This window comes from Peromyscus maniculatus, chromosome 16 (genome assembly GCF_049852395.1).
Source record: "Peromyscus maniculatus bairdii isolate BWxNUB_F1_BW_parent chromosome 16, HU_Pman_BW_mat_3.1, whole genome shotgun sequence".
Lineage (NCBI taxonomy): Eukaryota > Metazoa > Chordata > Mammalia > Rodentia > Cricetidae > Peromyscus > Peromyscus maniculatus.
In genome coordinates this window covers 51,096,780-51,120,822 of record NC_134867.1, presented here as the reverse complement: position 1 = coordinate 51,120,822, position 24,043 = coordinate 51,096,780, and the positions used below count along the sequence as shown (strand labels likewise).

Here is a 24,043-nt window from a genome sequence, read left to right as displayed (position 1 = left end):
CCGGGACCGACTCCACTCTCCAGGCCACTGGAGCCCGCAGGAGACGCTCACCCGGGCTCGGGGCAGCAGGCGAGCGGCCGGGCGTGCCGGAGACCACGAGCCCGGCGCGCTCGCTCCCGGCCCCAGCGGGGCGGCCTGAAGCCCCCACAGTCCCCGGCCCCCGCGCAAGCGACGCCGGGAAATGCCCACATCCGGGAAACCCGCGGCTGGCGGCGGCGGCGGCGGCGGCGGCGGCGGCGGCTACACGGAGTGGAAGGCAAAATGGCGTCGGCGGCGACGGCCTGGTGCTGAGGGGAGAGCCAGGTCCTCGCGACCCCGCGTCGGGCCGCGCTGGCCGGCCGCAGCTCCCCCGGCGTGCGTCCCCGCCCCTGCCCGGATCCCGAACCCCGCGCGACCCTCGGGGGCCTCCGGGGAAGGGCTCCGGCCCGCCGCGGCGCCGGGCCTCGGGCCCGTGGCCGCTGTCCAGGAGCCCCGCTCTCCCCCTGGCAGGTAAGTCCGGAGCCCGCGCCGCGGGTGGGGCTCACACCTCTCCCGGAGCCCTTAGTCGGCGGGGCGGTGGCCGGCGGGGCCCACGCCCATCCCCGCTGGCGGGGGTTCAGGGGCCCCGCTGCGGACCGGCGGGCTCCGCCGGCCGGGGCCGGGGCCCGGGCCGGGCCTGACTGCGCTGATGGCGCTGACCCGAGCTGAGAGCCCTGCCCCGGGGAAAGGAAGGTTGGCCGCACCCGGCGCCGCGGGAAGAAGAGCCCGGGGCACTGCGGCCTCGGAGGTGCGAGTTCGAACGGCTGGGCAGAGGCCGCCGGTGGAGGGCCCGAGGCGACGCTGTCCACCGCCCCCCTCGCCCCTCCCGGGTTGAGAGGACAGATAAGCGAAAGGTGGTGTGTTTTCTCGGAAGGTTGCACCAAACCGGCTACGCTTCTTTTGCCTCGGGTCCCGGGGGTGATACCTGGAAGCAATCCTGGGACTCGCTCCAGCCCGCTGCAATGTGTTAGGTCACCGCTTAGTGGCCAGGGGTGGGAGAGATGGTGTCAACTTGGAGTGTGTGTGTTTAAGTGTGGAAAACGAAGGGAAAAGAGAGCTGGGAGCCAAGAAGAGAATTGATTCGCAGGTGACTTACCCCGACTTCGACTTCTGCAAGTGAAAATTATTTTCTAAGGCAACAAGGTTAAAGTGTCTGTCGACATCTGTAAATGTGACTTTTAAAATATGTGCATTCTCTAGAAGTTGCGTCCGATAAGTACAGGCTCACACAATATGGTATGGCTCAAAGTCTGGAAATTAGCCTGAAGGCCTGGCATCATGAAGGCTGACAGAGGTTTATGGATTATTTATTGAAGGTTATTATAATTTTCTTAAGACAGGGTCACAATATAAAGTACTTAATTAGCCTAGGACTCGATATGTAGATCAGGCTGACCTTGAACTCAAAAAGATCCTGCCTGCTTCTGGGATTAAAGTCGGTGTCATCATGCCCCGCGAATGTTTTAAATTTGCTTTTCTCCACGAGGAAAAAAGGTATGGTTCACTGCTAAGATACTTTCAGTTTTTATTGTCTTCACTAAGTAGTCAGGTAGGTAATATGGGCCAGGTGATTCCCTAAGGCAGGCAGTCCAGGAGCCTTTGCGTTTCTCCTACAGGCTGTTATTGCAAGAACCTAGATCATGGCACATGCCGGGAAAGGCACTCTCTCTGTGTGCCTGATTATTGACTGAATATGTCTTGAGACTCTTCAAAGTAAAAAAAAAAAAATCTTCTCCTAAGCTATGTGTATGATATCTGGCTTCATTTCCATCATTTAAGTTTCTGTTTTTCATGCTAGTCTTTGTTGTTCTATATACATATACTCTTGGAATGTTTCCTACTCTGATTATTTAATGCCATTTACAAGTGATATTTAGATTAGATGACTTTTCTACCCCACAAAAGTTTAATAATATTATAAAGTAGAAATGACCATTTTCAGTATCAATGTACAAATATGTGATTCTTTTCACATTTTTTCTGGTACCGAGTACTGTATGTATGTAGGGACTTATAGGTGGATGGTTATGAAGCCCTCCACCCCCACCCTCTTTACTTTGAGACAGGATCTCACTAGGTTGCCTAGGTTTTTGCCACCACACTCAGCAGTTTTCACTGTTTTTTTTGTTTTGTTTTGTTTTGTTTTGTTTTTGTTATTTGTCTTTGAGACAGGGTCTCTAGCCCAGGCTGGCCTAGAATTTGCTCTGTAGCTGAGGATGTCCTTGAATTTACGATCCTCCTGAGATTACAGTCATAACACCAAGCTTAGTTTTAGGTGGTGCTGGGTATCTAACCCTTGTCTTTGTGCATGCCCGGCAGCGCTCTGCAAACCAACGTACACCCCTACCCCGGTTTTCACGTTTGGTCGGTTAACTCTTTTCTTCTTCCTCCTCCTTCTCTTCTAAGTATTCATGTGTGTGGGAATGTTTTGCCTGCATGTGTATGTGCACCATCTGTGCCTAGTGTCTGCTGAGATCAGGAGAGGATGTTGGATCCCCTGTAACTGGGGTTACAGACAATTATGGTCTGTCAGTATGGATGCTAGGATTGGAACCCATGTCCTCAGGAAGATCGTCTAGTGCTCCTAGCCACTGAGCCGTCTCCCTAGCCCTTTGATCAGTTAGGATCAGTGGATGGATGTGTCAGTAGTGCTCTCTAAGCAGGAAGACTGTGCTGCTAGGAAACAATGCACATCCTTATTCAACAAGCGTTGTAGGCGTTGTCTTCATAAGCTTAATCCAGCCCAAGTTAACACTTGGATTGTTTTTGTTTGTTTCTGAGACTGGTTCTTACTGTATAGCCCTGCCAGACCTGTAACTCACTGTAGTTTAGGTTAGCCTTGAATTCACAGAGATCCTCCTGTGTCGGCCTCTGGGGTGCTAGGATTAAAGGTGTATGCCACCTTATCTGGCTTCAGTGTAAAGTTTTGAAATCTTACTGTGTATTTGTATCTGTTTTTTGTTCTTTATTGTTTTTCCTAATAGACAAGACAATGCACTTTTGAAGAAGGTCCAATTTTTGTTTTGTTTTGTTTTCGAGACAGGGTTTCCTCTGTGTAGCCCTGGCTGTCCTGGAACTCACTCTGTAGACCAGGCTAGCCTTGAACTCACAGAGATCCACCTGCCTCTGTCTCCCAAGTGCTAGAATTCAAAGGCATGTGCCACCACCACCCACCTCATTTTTTTTTATGGAAGTTTTGTTTCTTCTAAAGCACTTTAACTGTCCTTTCAAGCTTGAGTGTGATCTAGAAAGCTTAAAACATAGGTGTGATGAAAAGTGCCTTGGGCTAGGTTAGAGTATGTGTGATCCATTTTAGCATTACCTCCAGCTGACTACAAGATAACTTTATTGGGACTGGAGAGATGGCTCAGAGGTTAAGAATATTGACTGCTCTTCCAGAGGTCCCGATTTCAATTCCCAGCAACCACACATCAGCTCATAACCATCTATAATGAAATCAGATGCCCTCTTCTGGTATGCAGGCAAAAATGCTGATAGAACACTGCATACATAATAAATAAATAAATAAACAAACAAATAAATAAGACAGTCTTATTCAGAGCACTCTACTTCTAGATTTGTTTTTTTCTTTGTCCATTAAATAAATAAAGTCAAGACATCAAATCCTCTGTGAAAAATAAGACTATAACAAGAACAGACATTATATTTGGAAAACTGTGTCTTGTGCTCAGGGCGTAACAGGTTCTGGGAGAGTTTTTCTGTTAGGGGAGGCATTTGAATGAAGCCTTGGAAGTCGAGGATAATTTCTAGAAGAAGTGTGGCAGAGGCCCTCAAGAATACAAAAGAGAGAAAGAATGTTAAAGGAGAAAATCACCAAGTATGTTAGCTGAGGGCCAATCATTGACTTTGTTAGACTGTGAGGTGCAAGTCTGGAGATGGATAGGTGAAGTGTGGACTTACAAAGGGGAGAGTAAGACCCCCAACTTTCAGGACTCTGCTGTTGAAGGGAGCGTATTTAATGTCAATGACAACCCTATGAGATGGATCCAATTTTCGCTTACATTTGAAGATGAAAAACAGGCACAGAGACTAAGTAGCTTGCCCAGGGTCACACAGCTAATCAGTTTAAAAGTTGAGAGTCTGGCTGGAGGCAGAAACAAGCAGATCTTTGAGTTTGAGATTAGCCTGGTCAGCCAGCCAGGGCTATACAGAGACCCTGGAGTGGAGGTCAGAGAGAGGGCTAAGCTTCCTCCTGGGCAGTGTGCTGCCAGAGCTTTTGCTTTAACCACAGCTGGTGGGAGAGTCCTTGAAGGAAGAGCAGTAAATGGCTATGGGCAAGGAAAGTAACATGATAGGATTGTTCATTAGAAAGACTAATCTGCCAGCATTGTTCTTTGATAGTTCTAGGGTAGGAAGCTGGGTTGCCTTGAGTTCTTTTTAAAATTCTCTTTGACGATTATTGAGTTTTCACATGTCATAGTAATGAAGATTATTGAGACTTGATACAGCCTATGTTAGCCATACTTCATTGAAGGAGTTGTAAATTGGTGTACATTTCTGGAAGGTGAGCTGACAGTATCAGAATTTAATCAATTTTTTTTGTGTGTGGTATTGTAGATCAAACCTGGGGTTTGGGGCATGCTAGGCAATTGCTCTACCATTGAGGTGTATCCCCAGCCCAGTGTCCTTATTTTACATATGTTTCTGAAACTTCCCAAAATAGGGGTCACCAACTGGGCACCTGGGTTTTAACGAGTGAGCCTCTGGAGGCATTCCCCACACCAGGCCTCAAAGGCTTGTGGTCATTTCATAATGCTGTCTGTCAGTTGTGTTTTCTAAGCATGTTCATAGTGCCAGTAATTCTACTCTTGTTCAAAAACCCAAAGTTTCCCTTGAGGCTCAAGGCAAGTTCATAATTGTGAGCCCCTGGAAAATAAAAAAGCAAATTATATATTTCTAATTAATAGTGACCCAGAGTAAATCTGTTTCAAAAGGGAGGATTGGGAACAAAGACCCCAAACTAAGCCCTGGCATCTGGGTCCATGATAGCATAAAGTTGAGTGCCATGGGCCCAGACAGCCCTTTCACCATAGCTTTGCTGTGTGGACATGGCCTATCTCTTGGCTAGCTTCATTTCCTGACTTTGGCTTTCCTTGATATGTGTTCCATGTTTCTGGCGTTACCAGCATCCTGGGATTCCAATTGGTATTTTAGGCTTTCACCTCAACAATTTCTTGCACTGTTCTTTCAGAGGCTGCCTGCAAGAACTTTGGCACCGCAACACATTGCCTAATATTCAGGCTTTCCTTTTAAAAGTCCTGTAACTTGAATTCTCAATGATGCTGCAAAGGCCTCTACAAGCTCAACTCCCAGCTGGGCCTATCCTGCACATAGCTACATAGGCCTGTGAACGACTGAGTGACTGAGCATAGTGAAAGGAGTCTTAGGAAGACAACTTTCTAAGCTGCTCCCTGAAAGCAGAGCACCTCAGAAGTGCGGTCTTCCTAATGGAAAATCAGATGTGCTTACTCTTTCATATGTTGAGCCTGTGATGGGTGGAGTCTGGCCAGTATCCGAGATGCTCTCAGAGCGTCTTCCTTACTACCCTGATCTAAAGCAGTGATTTCTTTTTCTTTTAAAAGTATTTTATGTGTTTGGGTATTCTCCTTGTATGTATGTCTGTGTACCACTTGCATCCCTGTTGCTGGCAAAGGCCAGAAGTGGGTAGTGGATCCCCTGGAACTGGAGTTACAGGTAGTGTGACCTGCCAAGTGGATGCTGGGAATTGAACCCTGGTCCTCTGAAGAGTGGTGCTCTTGACCACTGAGTCATCTTTCCAGACCTGTGGTTTCTCTCTCTCTTTTTTTCTTTTCTTTTTGTTTCTTTTCATTTATTCTCTTCTCTTTTCCTTCCTTCCTTCCTCTCTCCTTTCCTTTACCTTTCATTTCCTCTCCTTTCCTTAGACAAAGTTTCTTTGTGTAGGCTTGGTTATCCTAGAACTCACTCTGTAGCCCAGGCTGGCCTGGTACTCAGAGATCTGCCTGCCTCTGCCTCCTGAGCATGGTGATTAAAGGTGTGCGCTACCAGTCCCTAGCTCAGTGGTTTCTTTTTAATGCCAGCTCTCCCAAAATTATACTATCCTTTGTCTAAAACTTTGAATATTTCCCTTTTCTGGCCAAACTGACCATTTTTTCAAATTTTCTCTTCTGCTTTTTCCTCCTAATGTTCACAGTAAGGCTAGTTAAGGTGGCCAGCAATAACCAAGCCATAGTCCGAGTACCAGTGAAACTTTCTCCTTTAAATTTATCTATCACCTTTCAGTTCAGCTTAGTGGAAATTCTTCAGGACATGTTCTTGGCCAGAGTGCACCACGGTGACCTTTCCTTCAGTTATTTATTTATTTATTGGGTCACAAATACTGCTAGTAAGAAATAATGTAAATCCACTTTAGAAACTAGGAAAATAGGCACAGAAAAGTGAAGTGATTTGACCTTGACCTACAGATGAAGTCTGAACTTTAGCCTGGGAGCTATCAACTCTCATAGCAGCAGAGGTTTCTCCAAATACAAGGAGCTGCTTTCTCAACCACTGTAGCTTTACTTATGTACTTTCTTTTTTAGGTTAATCACTTCGTTTGTAAAGGACTTTAACATTCCTGGGAACGTCCCCTTTCACCTTTGCTCAGAAGGAATCTCTGAGTCCGTGGGTTAGCTCCTGAAGAAGTGCTTCACGGGGGCCACATATAGATGCTTTCATGAAGAGGGGTGAAAAACCAGAAGGGTACAGACAGATGAGGCCTAAGACCTTTCCTGCCAGTAACTACCCTGGCAGCAGCCGGCAGATGCTGCAGGAGATCCGAGAATCCCTGAGGAATTTATCCAAACCATCTGATGCTGCAAAGGCCGAGCATGACCTGAACAAGATGTCGACTGAAGATCCCAGGCAAGTGAGAAACCCACCCAAATTTGGCACACACCATAAAGCCTTGCAAGAAATTCGAAACTCTCTGCTACCATTCGCAAATGAAACGAGTTCTTCCCGGAGCCCTTCAGAAGTCAACCCACAGATGTTTCAGGATTTGCAGGCTGCTGGCTTTGATGAGGTAAGAATGTTTAAAGACAAAAAACCAACCAACCAACCAAATGGTTCTTTCCCTGTAAGGCAAACACCTTTCAGGAGAGCTCATACGGAAGTCTTCCTTTGAGAGGGCTCAACTGTGCATACAAATTTATGTGTTCCATTAACAAAGAATGCTATATTTACAGTCCTACTGATGAGTATAACAAAATAATTATTTCTTTAGTTTCTTCTGCACTAGTGCTAAATCCTGGAATTTCTATAGGTGAGGTTGTGAAGCCAGAGTGGAGGTGCAGTTGAAGAAAGCCACAGTGATAGAAGCAGGGGAGTAGTTTGAAATGTGAACATTGTGATCTCAGTTTTTGCTAGAAAAGTGATAGCTCCAAGGAAGTCTATGAAATCTAGATTCATTGTAGGGAGAGAGAATTATAGTAACTAAGTAGTGTATTCATGTCACTCAGGCCCAGTTTTAAATTTTAGTTAAGGCTAACAAAGCCAAATCTTTTGGTGTTTGATTGTTTTGAAAGGTTTTTCCGTGTAGCCCTGTCTGTCCTAGAACTTGCTTTGTAGACCCAGGGTGGCCTTGAACTCACACAGATCCACCTGCCTCTGCTTCCCAAGTACTGGTATTAAAGGCATGTGCCACTATCACCTGACTGTTGCTGGAGGGCTTCTCTCCAGGTTCCCCAAGTCCCGCAGTCCCACAATCCACATATAAAATAATCACTCAGACGCTTATATCACTTATAAACTGTATGGCCGTGGCAGGCTTCTTGCTAACTGTTCTTTTATCTTAAATTAACCCATTTTTATAAATCTATACCTTGCCACGTGGCTGGTGGCTTCCCAGAGTCTTCACATGCTGCTTGTCCTGGCGGTGGCTGCAGTGTCCCTCCCAGCCTTCCGCTTCCCAGAATTCTCCTCTCTCCTTGTCCCACCTACTTCCTGCCTGGCCACCTACTTCCTGCCTGGTCACTGGCCATCAGTGTTTATTTATATAGAATGATATCCACAGCATTTCCCCTTTTCTTTTTTTTTTAAAAGGAAGGTTTTAACTTTAACATGGTAAAATTACATATAACAAAACAATTACCGAGTAAGAATTATAGTTACAATATTAAAGAAGATGTCCTATCTATCTTATATTTGTGAGTTTAAGGTTTTATATCTAACTTATCTTTTATCATAACTGAGGAAATTACAACTATCTAGTCTTTAACCGGCTAGCTCAGTCGGTAGAGCATGAGACTCTTAATCTCAGGGTCGTGGGTTCGTGCCCCACGTTGGGCGCCAGATATTGGAGAAATTATTTTGGCCACTCCACATAGTTAAAAGGATATTTATTAAATGGCGTAACTCACAAATTAAGTAATGGGTAGGTTGCAGGGTCTGGGGAAGGTGTAATGCAGTCCAGCGGTGTTCTCTGGAGCTCTGCACAGTCAATCTGCACCGGTCAGCGTTCCGGCACCGAGAGAGCGCCCAGAGTGAGCGCTGGCCCATCCAGCTCTCGGGTCCCCAGGCGCCTCCCCTCGCCCCGCCTCGTAGGCGTGACAGTTGCCAGAGTCTCAATGGGGGTTGGAACTTCCAGAACCAAGCTGGAATGGCTACCCACTACACCTGACTACAAAGCTAAATCATTACTGTCTATTCCAGAGCTCCTGTGAGACCTTTTCATAACATAGTTAATCACATTTTGTTTAGATTTTTTTTTAACATTATTTTTATTTTTATTTTTTGTGCATTGGTGTTTTGCCTGAATGTTTGTCTGTGTAAAGCTGTTGGATTCCCTGGAACTGGGGTTACAGATACTTGGGAACTGCCATGTGGGTGCTGGGAATTGAACCCAGGTCCTCTGGAAGAACAGCCAGTGCTTTTAACCACTAAACCATCTCCAGCCCCTTGTTTAGATTATTAAAAAAATTTGTTTCCTAGAACAGCATTCTTTGTGAATGAATATTTTAGGTAGCAGAAATCATTTTAGATAAAAATTAGCTATGTACAGCTGGAGACTTGGCTCACAGGTTAAGAGCACCGGCTGCACTACCAGAGGACCCAGGTTTGATTCCTAGCACTCACATGGGCTCACAACCATCTATAAAATTCCAGTTCAGGGGAATTCTATACCCTTTTCTGGCCTCTTCAAGCACACGGTGCAGATACATACACAGAGCCAGATACTCATACACATAAAATAAATAAATTTTTAAAAATCAGCTGTGTAAAACATAACTGATGGTGAATAATCAAGAGTCATAGTCAGGCGTGATGGCTCATGCAAACACTAGGAACACTGAGTTAGGATTTTAAGTTCTGGGATAGCTGTGGGCTCTTGTAAAATAAAAAATAAGTTATACGCTGGGTGGTGGTGGTGCACATCTTTAATCCCAGCACTCAGGAGGCAGAGGCAGACAGATCTCGGTGAGTCTGAGGTCATTCTGGTCTACAAAGTGAGTTCCAGTACAGCCAAGGCTGTCTCAAAAAACAAACAACAACAAAGATACATACTTTTTATTTCAAAAAAGAAGAGGCAAGGAACAGTTACAGTCAGATGAAAACAAAACCAAGGTTGAGCAGTATTTAAAAAAAAATCAGTGATTAGCTTGTAGGATCCCAGATGGTCCTCTGGTCTCAGTGGCCCTTCTCACAGTGCCAAGCCTCAGCTAATCTCCCATCACTTTTTTATGCCTTCAAAACTAGTACTACCTGGGAAACTTACACATTACCAAGTTTGGCTGTGAGCCTAAGGTAAAGCTTTGGCTCTCTCTCTACCACAGCTTCTGTGTACTTCCTGAGGAAACATTGCCCAGCACGTTTTACTTCAGTGATGCTGGTCTCTTCATAACAGCTATTTTGTTTTAGCCCTGGCATTATCTTCCAGGTGCCCACAGCAGGACATAAGCTCTAAATACTCTGGCTTTGCTCACCCAGAATCCCAGTCTTCCCACAGTCCTCCCCAGAACATGGTCAGGTCTTGTGGCAGCAATATCTCACAAACCTGGTACCAATTTTCTGTTTTAGTCAAGGTTTCTTTTGCTGCGATAAGACACAACTAAAAGCAACCTGGGTAGAAAAGAACTTACTGGGTCTTACAATTTATAAGTCCATTACTGAGAAAGCCAAGCGGGAACTCAGGGTAGGAACTGGGGCAGAAGCTGTGGAGGAGTGCTGCTCACTGACTTGCTCCTCATGGCTTTCTCAGCGTGCTCTCTTAGAGCACCCTGGACCTGTTCAAGGGTGGCACCACCTACAGTGAGCTAGGCCCTCTCACGTCAATCAAGAAAACACCCCATAGGCTTGCCACAGGCAATCTGGTGGGAATATTTTTTCATTTGGGGATCCCCCTCTTCACAAATGACTCCAGCTTGTATCAAGTTGACATAAAACCAACCAGCACAGTTGCCTGTTTTTGTTGTTGTAGTTGTGTTTGTATGTTTGTTTGTTTTGTGTTTTTAGGCAGGGTCTTGTTGTAAAGCTCAGGTTAGTGTGGAACTCTGTTTGGTCTAGCCTCACCTCAGGTTCATCACTCTTGCCTCTGTCTCCCAAGTGATGGGATTACAGGTGTGTGCCAGATGCCCAATCTGTCTGTTTCCCTCCCTCCCTTCCTTTTCTGAGAATGTTTCTGGTAACTATTGAATTAAAAGTTCAAATATTTCAATATTAATTTCTTGACAGGCATAAATGTTAAATAGTATTGATTTTATTTTGAGGACATAAATATATAATCACTAAAGTATTTTTTTCCTACAAACATGAAAATGCAAGCATAATTATGTGATTTTTTTTTTTTTTTTTTTTTTTTTTTTTTTTTTTTTTTTTTTGGTTTTTTGAGACAGGGTTTCTCTTTGTAATTTTGGAGCCTGTCTTGGAACTTGCTTTGTAAACCAGGCTTGCCTCGAACTCACAGAGATCTGCCTGCCTTTACCTCCCAAGTGCTCGGATTAAAAGCATGTACCACCACCACCTGGCTGTGAGATTGGTTTTTTTTTTTTTTTTTTTTTTTTAAATCACATTGCACTTGTATTAAAGGTACCGATTTGAGCATCCTCTTTTCACTCTGGCACTAATACTCCATTTTAAGCACTGCACACTATACTGACATTGTTACATATGTAATTCATTTATTTATTTATTTTGGTTTTTTGAGACAAGGTTGCTCTGTATAGATTTGGAACTAGTCCAGGAACTCACTCTGTAGACCAGGCTGGCCTGGAACTCACAGCCATCTATCTGCCTCTGCCTCCTGAGTGCAAAGACTAAAGGCATGCACCACTACTACCCAGCTATGTGAAAATCTTTTAAACCGTAGCAATAGTTTTGTTTTGTTCAGCTAGTGTAATAAAACTGACTGTCGGATGTATGCCTTGTGGTGGTGATCAAGATCATGCTAAGTTTATATCCAGTTTAAGGTGACCATGGGCTACTTGAGAACCTTTCACGAAAAAAACAAAAGCCAGGATAATAATCACCAAAACCATAGGCTAAAATTCTAGAACATTTAACAATATAGGATTCCCACAATATTGGGTGCCAGTTTTCTTGCCAGCTGATATGGTACTACCATAATATGATGGTTAATAGCATAGTTACAGTTTATTGATTTAACCAATTTATAAATTAAATTTGCATTTAAAGTAAGAGTAATTTCTTTGTATCTCATTACAAATTTGCAAAATCTGACTGGCATAAAACATGACCACAGTATACCTTGTTTCAGTTGGAGATTGAGTTTGGTTGCTCAACCCAATTAATATCCAATAAAATTCAATTAATGCTTTGAATATGATGGTGATTTGGGGTGGAGAGATGGCTTAGAGAAGAGCTAACTGCTCTTTCAGAGGATTTGGTTTCAATTTCCAGCACCTACATGGTCTTTCACAGTGGTCTGTAACTCCAGTTCCGGGGGCTCTGACACCCTCTTCTGGTCTTTGTGGGCGCCAGTCACATACTGGCGCATATACATACATTCAGGCAAAACACCTGTACACAAAAAATAAAGTAATTGATAATTTTTTAAAAGGATTGGTTCATTTTAAATCATTGTCATTGTCTCAGCCTCTTGAAGATGTCAATCTGGAACTCGCAGGAGTCCCTTGGGTTTTACTTGGTGGCAATGTGCTTTTACAGGTACCACTTCTAATGCCTAGGCATCAATATGCAAGAAGGACCAGTACACAAATCAGATAACAGATTTATATCAGAAACTCTTATTCTCCCCTGAAGATCAGTAACTTACAAGCCTGTAATCCTCATACCTTGGAAGGCTGAAATAGAATGATCACAGGTTCAGGACCAGGATGCAGACTATGTTCACAGCCAACTTAGGCATCTTGTTGAAGCCTGAGAGAAAAAGTTTAAAAAAAAAAAAAGAACAAGAAAAGAAAAACTGAATTCCTGAATCCCAGTTCTTGTGAAGCTTAGACAAGAGGATTGCTGTGAGTTTGAGTTTGTAGCCGTTACTCTCAACTCACCCTAGACAGAAAAGTAAAAAGAGGACTGGGGACACCTAGTGTTAAGAGCGCTTGTCTAGCACCAATCAGGCTCTTGGTACAATTCCCAATAAGGAAGGAAAACTTGGTACCCTTTTCAAGAGAGATTACTCTCAGGTGGGCAGCAAGTACCTATCACCTGGGCTGGAGAGACGGCTCAGAGGTTAAAAGCACTTGCTGCTCTTCCAGAGGTCCTGAGTTCAATTCCCAGCAACCACATGGTGGCTCACAACCATCTGTAATGAGATCTGGCGCCCTCTTCTGGCATGCAAGTGTACATGCAGAGCACTCAAGCACTCATACATAAAATATAATGTATAAATAAAAATTTTTTAAAAAGTATCTACCACCTGTCTTTGGTTAGCTCAGATTCATTTCTAGCCAGTCTAAAAGGGATAACCATCTATCAGTAGTCTGTTCACCCAGTATCTTTCTAATCTATTTTTATTGTCACTTGAAATACTAAATATTTTAGGACAGGTAAGTAGGGTGGTGCCTCCCTCTTGAAAAGTGTACTTTTGTATGCCTTCTGAGTGTTAGTGTATGCTTGATGTTTACAGTGAGCTTTAAAGAAACGCAGGAGGACTACCAACATCTGAGCCCCGGGCACTGCACTCCCGTGCTTTGCATGCTTTCATTTTTAACTCTTAGGTCAGCCCTATGAATCTGTCACACTCGAGGAGGTGGAAATTCTCAAGATTAACTACTTAGAAAAGTCCTCACAATTCTGAAGGGGAGCTGCTGGAACTCAACCTTGGACCAGTCTGATTCCAAATATCATTGAGAGGTAGTTATCAATGATCAGTTATCAGGGATCAAATGCACCAGCTGCTCTCCAGAGAACCCAGGTTTGATTCCCTGCACCCACATGGGGGCTCACAACCATCTATAACTCCAGTTCCAGGGGATCTGACACCCTCTTCTGCCCACTGCAGGCACCAGGCACACAGGTGGTGCACAGACATACAAACACATTAAAAAACAACCAAATATAAATGTTTATTTGTTTCAGCGAGTATCTAACCTCCTAAAATTCTTCATCATGGCTACTCTAAATATTTTTTCTATCATTTTCCCAGTATTTGTATATTTCCTGTAAATATACTTCTTCAAAATGTAAACCTAATTTTAAAAATTGGTTAGTTTATGTGTATGGTTTTGCTTGCACATGTCTGTGTACCACATGCATGCAATGCCTGGGGAGGCCAGAAGGGGGCATGGACTCCCTTGAGACTTGAGTTATAGACAACTGTTAGCCACCATGTGGGTACTTGGAGTCCAGCCCTAATTCTCTAGAAGTCAGTACTCTTAACCACTGAGCTGTGTCTCTACCAAACCTAATGGTGTCTTATTTCATTCGCATTTATTTTGTGTGCGTGTGTGTGTGGTGTGTGTGTGTGTGTGTGTGCGCGCGCGCGCGCGCGCGCGCGCACACACAAGAATGCCAAGGGGAGTGTGTGGCAGTCAGAGGACACCTTGCAGGGGGCAGGTCTCACCTTTATTCGAGGTGAGAACCATCAGGTCATGAGGCTTGTCAGCAGCACCTTTCCCTACTGAGCCTGCTGGTCAGTCCCACACCCTGGTATTAGTGTCTCCTTTGTAACTGGTGATAATAGCCCCGTAAGTCTCAAACTATTAAAGATACAAGACAAACCCTCAAATCTTAGAAATGTTTCTTAATATTTTCTTCTTTATGTAGCACACCTGCTGCTTCCTTCTAGTAGTACTTCTTGGGAGTAAAACCAGCAATATGGTTTTGATTATTTTTTATTCTTACATAAACAAGGATTATCATATATAAAAATACTGGACATGGGCCAGTGATGGTAAGCAGATAAATGTGTTGCCATGCAGGCCTGGCAACTTCAATTCAGTCTCTAAAAAAAGAAAGGAGAGGGGCTGGAGAGATGGCTCAGTGGTTAAGAGCACTGGCTGCTCTTCCAGAGGACCCGAGTTCACTTCCCAGCAACCACATGGCAGCTCACAACTGTCTGTAACTCCAGTTCCTGGGGATCTGACACCTTCACACCAGTGCACATAAAATAAATTTAAATAAATTATTAAATGTTTTTTAAAAGGAGAAAAATGAATCCACAAGGTTGTTCTCTGACCTCCACATGTGTGTCACAGCACATACCTGTCCCCATATCATGCACATACCCAGACAACAATAAAAAAAAAATTAATTTGAGACTTTAAAACTCTGGAAGTGACTTTTGTATCATTAAAGTGTTTTATTAAGTACCTTTACCAGTATGTCTAATCAGTAAAGGAGTTCCTTCCTAGTTTTTATTCTCTTAAGAAGTTACATCTGCCAGGCATGATGGTGAAAGCCTTCAATCCTAGCACTCTTGCAGAGGACCTAGGTGTGATTCTCAGCACCTACACATCAAGTAGCTTACAACCACCTATAACTTCAGTTCCAAGGACTCCTTCCCTCTTCTAGCCTCAGAGGACACTTGCATTCATGTGCACAAATCCACATTCAGACACACATAGACACACAATTTAAAATAATAAAGTAAAAACAAAATCTTTAGCCAGATGGAGGTGGTGCACACCTTTAATACCAGTACTCAGGAGGCAGAGGCAGGCAGATCTATGAGTTCTAGGCCAGCCTGGTCTACATAGCAAGTTTTAGGCCAGTCAGAGTTACATAGTGAATTCCTGTCTTAAAGAAAGAAAGAAAAATAAACATTCTTGTGCACACACACATGTGCACACATGCACACAAAATAAATGAGAATGAAAAAAACATTGTTAGGTTTGGGGTACTGTCTTTTATTCATAACTAGGAATTTCTCTTGTGCTTACTACTCTGTTCTTTCCTTCTGCTAATTATATTTATATAATGTTTCTTTTTGATAAAATTTCTTATCAGGACATGGTTATTCAAGCTCTTCAGAAAACTAATAACAGAAGCATAGAAGCAGCTGTTGAATTTATTAGTAAAATGAGTTACCAAGATCCTCGTCGAGAGCAGATGGCTGCAGCGGCTGCCAGACCTATTAATGCCAGCATGAAACCAGGTGATTCATTGTGTGGATTTTTTGTTTGTTTCTTGTCTCTTCTTTTACAGAATATTGTAAAACACCTGAATATGTCAAATCTTTGGTCTTAGAAATTGCTGATATTGCCAGGCATGGTGGTGCATTCCTGGTAATATCAACATTTGGGCGATGGAGGCAGGCTGAAGAATCAGTAATTCAAAGTCAGCTTGAACTGCAGGAGGCAAGGAAGGAAGGAAGGAAGAATGATGGAGAGAGAGAGACTGGCAGACACTGCTGTTAGCATCTGTATTGACTCAAGGTTTTCTAGAGGAACAGAATTGAAAGGAATGAAAGGGGATTTATTTAAATTTTATTTTATGTGTATGTGTACTATGCATGTATGTGAGTATGTATGTATACCACATGTATTCCTGGTGCCCAGTGAGGTCTAGACTCTGGGGCAGTTGTAAACCACCATATGGGGTACTGGGAACTGAACCCAGGTCCTCTGCAAGAGCAGCAAGTACTCTTAACCCTTGAGCCATCTTTCTAGTTCCCCTAGAATGGTATTTATTAATTAGGGTGGCTTACAAGTCTGGTTGTCTCTCCTGATTGGAAGGCCGAGAATCTAGTAGTTGTCCAGTCCGTGTCTCTGTTGGAATCCTAAAGAAGTAGGTTCTATTAGTAGCAAAGGAATGCCTTTGCTACAGAATAGATGAATTTGCCAGCAAGATTGAGGGCAAGCAGGAAAAGCATCCTTCTTTGATGTCTTCATATGTGAGCTGCCACCAGGAGGTGTGGCCCAAATTTAGGATGAGTCTTCCCACCTCAAACGATCCAATCAAGTAAATCCCTCACAGGTGTGCTTAGCTGCTGCATTTTAGTTGATTCCAGATGTAGTCAAGTTGACAACCAAGACTAGCCATCATAGTGTCCCATAAAGGGAAGTTTCAAATCTCAAATTAGGATAATGGTATGTGGGAATTTCAGGCTAGCCAGGGCTACATAGTGAGAACCTGTATCAGGATAAATAAATAAGCAAATAAGTATCTTTTTTTTTTTTCAATACCATATCAACCACATTATTTTCTTCTCATAGGAAACCTGAATGGTCTATATGTATATATGTTGATTGTTATTTAGGAAATAAATTTTTAAAGGAAAGGAGAAAAAAAAGCATCATTCTTACTAAATCTTACTTGTTTACTTACTCTACCATGCATAACTTTCTTTGTTACTAAATGGTATACAAAAAATTATTTCGGTGATGCTAGGGAGGGATTGGACCCAGGGCCTCATACCTGATAAGCACTCATTCTACACTGAGCTACATTCCTAGTCCTACAAAATTTTAATAGCACCATTGAGACTCACTGCATGATTTATTTAACCATTATCCCATTTGCAGGGGTATTTCCTTGTTTCATTGTTTTTCTGCCTGGTGGTAGAGACTGAACCTGGGTCTTTAGGCATGTAGGCAAATGATTTATCACTGTGCTATATCTCCAAGTACCCACTCTTTTTTTTTTTTTTAACCTGTGCATCTAAGGCTTTGAACTTCCTAACAGTAAATTTCAAAGAACTTGGCAATTTTTGAGGTTTTTCATAGATACTGCTGTCTAAAAAAGGGTGGTACTCTGTCATTTTATAGTGAGAATATCTGTATTTTTTTTCTTTTCTTTTTGTTTTTCGAGACAGGGTTTCTCTGTGTAGTTTTGGTGCCTGTCCTGTATCTTTCTCTGTAGACCAGGCTGGCCTCGAACTCACTCGGGAGGCTCTGCCTCCCGAAAGCTGGGATCAAAGGCATGTGCCGCTGCTGCCTCCGTCGTAGCCGCCACCCCACCCCCACCCCCCACCCCTCCGGCTCCTCAGCCTATGTTCAGTGGTTTTTGTGGGGTTTTTAGGTTGGTTTTTGGTGTTAGGAATTGAATTTGAGGCCTTGCACATACTAGTAAGTATATGTTGTACTTAATGTTTTCAGTCATGTATTTCTCTTTACCATTGGCTTGTAAGAGGATTGTATTCATTTTTCCTTTTGTTCAAGTTTTTGATCAACCACTGTTGGAGAACTTTCCTGTTAGTTGAGTGTGTTACTGGCAACTTATAAAACTTACATTCTACTATCATAGTGCAGACACAGTACATATCGAATTATAGTTATGTGAGTAAAGAGGGGAGAATTACATGGTACTAGGCTCCTTCGAGAGGAATTTTTGCCTTAATCAAGATCAGAGCTGGCTGGGCAGTGGTAGTTCACACCTTTGATCCCAGCACTTGGGAAGCAGAGCCAGGCGGATCTCTGTGAGTTCAAAGCCAGCATGGTCTACAGAGAGAGATCCAGGACAGGCACCAAAACTACACAGAGAAACCCTGTCTCAAAAAAAAAAAAAAAAAAAAAAAAAAAAAAAAAAAAAAAAAAATCAGAGCTGGGGATGGTGGGTCATATCTGTAATCCCAGAGACTCAACTCATAAGCTGGAAGCCAGTCTATGCTACATAGCAAACCTGTCTGAAAAAAAGAAAAAGTTGAAGATCAGAAGAAAACTCCCTAAGAAACTGATCCTTGTAGGGGCTGCATGGAGGGGGTTGGTTTGATTTTGCTTTCTTGTTTTGAGACATAATCTTGCCATGTAGCTGACGCTGGGCCAGAGCTCAGTTTACAGCACAGGTTGCCCCGAGTTGGCAGTAGCTTCTAGCTTCCCAAGTGCTGGGATTAGAGGCACAAACCATTACCCCAGCTTCAGAGTTCCTCTTTTTAGGACACAGGTGATATGTCTGGAGCCTAACCTAAAATTTTCATTTAACCTTTCTAGCAGAATATGTCCGTGTGTTATAGGCAGGGGCAGGGAGCAGCAGGAGGACTTCAGCACGGTGATTGTGGAGCAGGGCCATAACAGTTTGACCCATAACACCTGAAGTGATCCACAATTATAGCTGGAGCTAACTGAGGAACAAAAGCATGCATAACTCTCAGTCCTTTTTCTGAGGATATTGATGAGAACAGTGCCAATCAAACTGTCTCTGGGGAAGATCTCAGGTTTCTTCCATTTCTAGGTAATCATGAATTATTGAGACACAGGGTCTCACCATGTAGCCCTGGCTGAGATGGAACTGTATGTAGACTAGGTTGGCCTTGAACTCATAGAGATCCACCTGCCTCTGCTTCTAAGCACTTGGACTAAATATGTGTGTCACCACAATCAGCTTAATAATTTATAAAGTTCTGGAGTTGGTGAAGCTGAGATGAAGGCAGTGGATATTCATCTATATGGATGCTCAGACTATATGATGATGACATCATAGGGTAGATCTAATGCTGAAATTGTAGATGAATGACAGCGTGAGGCTGAGCATAGTGGCTCATGTCTGCAATCCCAGCACTCAAGAGGCAGAGGCAGGATTGGTGAAAGTCAAGGCTAACTTGGGCCACCTCGTAAGACCCTATCTCAAAATGCAAAACAAAAAAATGTGAGTCTCTGGGTTCAGGCCCTAGTATTTGGGAGGAGAAAGAAGGGAAGAGGAAAGGAAGGAACTTACCAGATAAGAAAATCTAAATGTGCCCCCATTGGTAGGAAGTACTAGCTTTTTAAAAGGAATTGAAAGCAAAATAGAACCCTAGTTTGGGGCCCAGGTTTTTGTTTTGGAAAAAAAAAGAAGAAGAAGAACAGCAACAAAACTTGATTTCTCCCCTAAAATATTTTTGTTGTTGTTTTGAGATAAGGTCTATAGCTAGAGAGATGGCTAGTGGTTAAGAATGTATACTATGAAGTGGAGGAATAAAAAAGAAATTAACATGTAGAGTGTCTTAGTTAGGGCTTATTGCTGTGAAGAGACACTATGACCATGGCAACTCTTAGAAAAGAAACATTTAATTTAATTGAGCTGGTTTACAGGGTCAGAGGTTTAGTTCATTATTGTCATGGCGGGAAACATGGCAGGAAATGTGGCGGCACACGGGCAGACATGGTGCTGGAGAAGGAGCCAAGAGTTCTACATCTGCATCATCTGCAGGCAGAAGGAAAAGAGAGAACCATTGGGCCTGGCTTGAGCTTCTGAAATTTCAAAGCCCATCCCCATCGATACACTTCCTCCATTGTAGTCACACCTACTCCAGTAAGGCCACATTCTTTCAAATAATGCCACTTTTTATGAGCCAATGGTGGCCATTTTCATTCAAACTACCATATCAAGATTTTAAAAAAAGAAAAAAAGGACTGTGTACTGCTTTTGCAGAGGACCCAAGTTCGATTCCCAGCACCCACATCAGGTGGCTCACAAGTCCAGCTCCAGTAGATTTGATGCCTCTGACCTACAAGGGTACACAGACACATACATATAATTAAAAATAATAAAAATAGCCAGGAGGTGGTAACGAACATCTTTAATCCCAGCACTCAGGAGGCAGAGACAGGCAGATCTCTGAGTTAGAGGGCAGCTTGGTCTACAGAATGAGTTCTAGGGCAGCCAGGGCTATACAGAGAAACTCTGTCTCAAAAAATTAATAATAATAATAAATTTACAAGATAAGATTAATATAAAAATGAAGTTAAAAAATAAAAAAAGAGACAAGGTCTCTGTAGCCTTGGCTAGCCTCAAACTTGGTATGTACATTGTAAGTTCCAGGTCAGCCTGCAGCCTGAATGTCTCAAAAACATTCCTCCCTGCCTTCTTCAAAAAAAAAAAAGTGAGAGAACCAGCTCCCCCACTCAAGTTGTTTTCTGGCCTACATATGCATGCTATGGCACATGTACATACACAGAATTAATCAAAAGTAATAAACATGTTTTTAAGTAAAACCTCTTGCTGAAATTTTAATTCATAACCTTTGGGGCTAAATCAAGCTAACTAACATATGAACTATCTCACTTGTTGGGGGAGGGTTTGATGGGAATACTAAAATCTCCTTTCTTAGATTTGGGCAGGGTTGGTATACCCTTGTTTTCCCAGCATATGGAAGTCTAGAGCAGGAGGACCAAGAATTTGAGCCAGCCTAGGCTATATGACAAATAAAACCCTTAAAATAATTAATTATTTGGTCAGTTCCCAAGAGTGTTTTGGTTTTTTATTATATTTATGTTATGAATATTTTACTTGCATGTATGTATGTAGACCCATGTATCTAGTGCCTGTGAAGTTCAAAAGAGAGTATTGGATCCCCTAGAGTTGTAGTTACCATTGTGAGCTGCCCTGTGGGTGGTGATAACTGAACATAGGTCCTCAGTAAGAGCAGTGGGCACTTTTAATCACTGAGCCATCTCTCCAGGCCCAAGAATACATTGTTTTCAACTATAGTCAACATGTAAGATTGATTTCTTGACTTACTCCTTTTTTACAATTCTTAAACTTGAGTATCATTTAGTGGTATCACTATTCTGAGATAAATTATTTTAAAATGATAGGTTAAAAATGACTGTTCTTTCTTTTATAATCATAGGAAACGTGCAACAATCAATTAATCGAAAACAAAGCTGGAAAGGTTCTAAAGAGTCTTTGGTTCCTCAGAGACATGGCCCACCTCTAGGAGAAAATGTGGTCTATCGTTCTGAAAGCCCCAACTCACAGGCAGATGTAGGAAGACCCCTGTCTGGATCTGGCATTACAGCATTTACTCAAGCTCACCCAAGCAATGGACAGAGAGTGAATCCCCCACCACCACCTCAAGTTAGAAGTGTTACTCCTCCACCACCTCCAAGAGGCCAGACTCCCCCTCCACGAGGCACAACTCCACCTCCCCCCTCATGGGAACCAAACTCTCAGACAAAGCGTTATTCTGGGAGCATGGAATACGTAATCTCCCGAATCTCTCCTGTTCCACCTGGGGCATGGCAGGAGGGCTACCCTCCAGCACCTCTTAACACTTCTCCCATGAATCCTCCTAACCAGGGACAGAGAGGCATTAATTCTGTTCCAGTTGGCAGACAACCAATCATCATGCAAAGTACTAACAAATTTAACTTTCCACCAGGGAGACCTGGAGTTCCAAATGGTGGTGGTCAGACCGATTTTATCATGCACCAAAATGTTGTCCCTGCTGGTGCTATGAATCGACAGCCACCACCTCCATACCCCCTCACCCCAACTAATGGACAAAGCCCTTCTGCTTTACAAACAGGGGGATCTGCTGCTCCTCCATCCTATGCAAATGGAAATATTCCTCAATCAATGATGGTGCCAAACAGGAACAGTCATAACATGGAGCTTTATAATATTAATGTACCTGGACTGCAAACAACTTGGCCCCAGTCATCTTCTGCTCCTGTCCAATCATCCCCAAGCAGTGGGCATGAAATTCCTACATGGCAACCTAACATACCAGTGAGGTCAAATTCTTTTAATAACCCATTAGGAAGTAGACCAAGTCACTCTGCTAATTCTCAGCCTTCAGCCACTACAGTCACTGCGATCACACCAGCTCCTATTCAGCAGCCTGTGAAAAGCATGCGTGTCTTGAAACCAGAGCTGCAGACTGCTTTAGCCCCTACCCATCCTTCTTGGATGCCACAGCCAATTCAGACTGTTCAGCCTACCCCTTTTCCTGAGGGTACAGCTTCAAATGTGCCTGTCATTCCACCCGTTGCTGAAGCTCCAAGCTATCAAGGTCCACCACCACCTTATCCAAAACATCTGCTACACCAAAACCCATCTGTCCCTCCATATGAGTCACTAAGTAAACCATGCAAAGATGATCAGCCTAGCTTACCCAAGGACGATGATGGTGAGAAAAGTTTGGAAAATGTTGATAGTGGGGATAAAGAAAAGAAACAGATTACAACTTCACCTATCACTGTTAGGAAAAACAAGAAAGATGAAGAACGAAGAGAATCTCGTATTCAGAGTTACTCCCCTCAGGCATTTAAATTCTTTATGGAGCAACACGTGGAAAATGTCCTGAAATCTCATCAGCAGCGTCTGCATCGGAAGAAACAGTTAGAAAATGAAATGATGCGGGTAAAACTTGTAAAAATATTTTCATACTTGATCTTCTCTTTCCTTGGTGTTTTCAGATATTATGCTCCAGTATTCTTGTAGAGAAGTATAATGTGTTGCTAATAATTTGAGTAAACTTTGAGAAAATTTTTGATTGTAGCATTTCAGTGATTTGTTCAGCATTTCCTATAATAAAGTTCTTATGTAAAGTTAAAATACATTATTTATAGTATATTGGATATGGAAATTAAAATAAGTTAATTTCTAGGCTTTATACATTATTTTACAACATACAGAAGTCAACTAGAAATATCTGGGTTTTCAGTACACATAAAAATCATTGCTGTTTAGCCGAGAATCTGATGTTTATTCTTTATATACACATTATTAGAAAGTGTCGAAGTCACCAGGTATGGTGGCACACACCTTTAATCCCAGCACTCAGGAGGCAGAGGCCTGCATTGCTAGTTCCAAGGCAGCCAAGGCTATGTAGCAAGATTATGTCACACACACACCAGAAAAAAATTAAGTAAAAGACGGAAGTGTCAAAATCATCTCTTTGCAGTTATTTTCCTCTTCTAATGATGTTGAGGAAAATATGCTGAGATTGTTGAATGCATTCGGGAGATCAGAGTAATGATCACTTGCTTCAGATCCCACATAGATGCTGTTGGTAGGTTCTATGGTCGAGCCCTCACCATCATGGTTTATCATATGCTTGGAATGCAAAGCTTTGAATTCTCCCTCCTTTTACATCTGCCGCTCAAAGTGTAAGAAGATTATGCTTCTTTTCATGCTGAAAGAGCTATAAAATGATTACTTCCAAGTCTCACTTTAGTTCAGTAGGACATTTTCTTTTTGGGGGGCTGGGGGCAGGTTTTGAGACAGTTTCTCTGTGCCCTGGCTATCCTGGATCTCACTCTGTAGACCAGGCTGGCCTCGAACTCACAGAGAGCAACCTGCCTCTGCCTTCTGAGTGCTGGGGTTAAAGGCTTGTGTCACCACTGCCCCACCAGTATTTTCTTACTATAAATAATTACGTTAAATGAGAAATACCACAAATTATTTTATTCACATTGTTCTTAGAATTTCTTACTAAAGTCTATGTATTTTCTTAGTTTATTTTTCCTTTTTCCTCTTCACTTTCACTAATAGCTGACTTAAACTTTCATGGTGTTGGAAGCTTTGCTGACTTCTGTAGCCTCCATTACTGTGTAGGCAAGTAAGATTTTAAGAGAAAGAGTTCTGTACTAAATCTGGCATGCTACCACTCTGAAAAGACTTTGCATGCAAGTGCACATCCTAACAGAAGCATGAGGTTGCTGTATTGAGATTAGTCTTGCATTTCTAAAATTAGCCTCTACTTTTCCAAGTCTTGTCCTTTTAAAAGTTAGTAAATTCTGTATTAGCCAAAGAAACTCCTCGCCTTCTAAGTTCAGGTATTCTGTGGCTGCTTAGAAGCTGAGCTTTGTGTTTATCTGGTTTTTTTTTTTTTTGTTGTTGTTTTTTGTTTTTTGTTGTTGTTTTAAAGATTTATTTATTTATTATGTACATAGTGTTCTGCTGTACACCAGAAGAGGGCACC

The 24,043-nt window shown here is 42.8% G+C and overlaps 1 protein-coding gene and 1 long non-coding RNA gene across 4 annotated transcripts in view; one reads left to right on the top strand and one right to left on the bottom strand.

Annotated features, from left to right (window-relative positions):
* Positions 1 to 354: 354 nt before the first annotated feature.
* Positions 355 to 24,043, top strand: part of Lats1 (large tumor suppressor kinase 1) — a 35,635-nt gene continuing 11,946 nt past the window's right edge. For 2 of the 3 annotated variants that reach the window (XR_013045114.1, XM_076552799.1), the window contains exons 1-4: positions 355 to 489; positions 6,600 to 7,081; positions 15,424 to 15,571; positions 20,966 to 22,479. Coding sequence is in view for 1 of the 3 variants with exons in the window: in XM_076552799.1 (XP_076408914.1) it covers positions 6,734 to 7,081; positions 15,424 to 15,571; positions 20,966 to 22,479 (2,010 nt within the window). In the remaining 2 variants the exon portion in view is untranslated. Of the gene's footprint in view, positions 490 to 6,599; positions 7,082 to 15,423; positions 15,572 to 20,965; positions 22,480 to 23,656; positions 23,677 to 24,043 lie in introns of those variants that run through there. The other variant, XM_076552800.1, reaches the window with a different exon arrangement.
* Positions 19,383 to 22,613, bottom strand: LOC143268904 (uncharacterized). Its single transcript, XR_013045115.1, has 2 exons — positions 22,507 to 22,613; positions 19,383 to 19,536 (listed from the first exon to the last, which is right to left on the bottom strand). It is a non-coding gene; the product is annotated as an uncharacterized LOC143268904 (long non-coding RNA).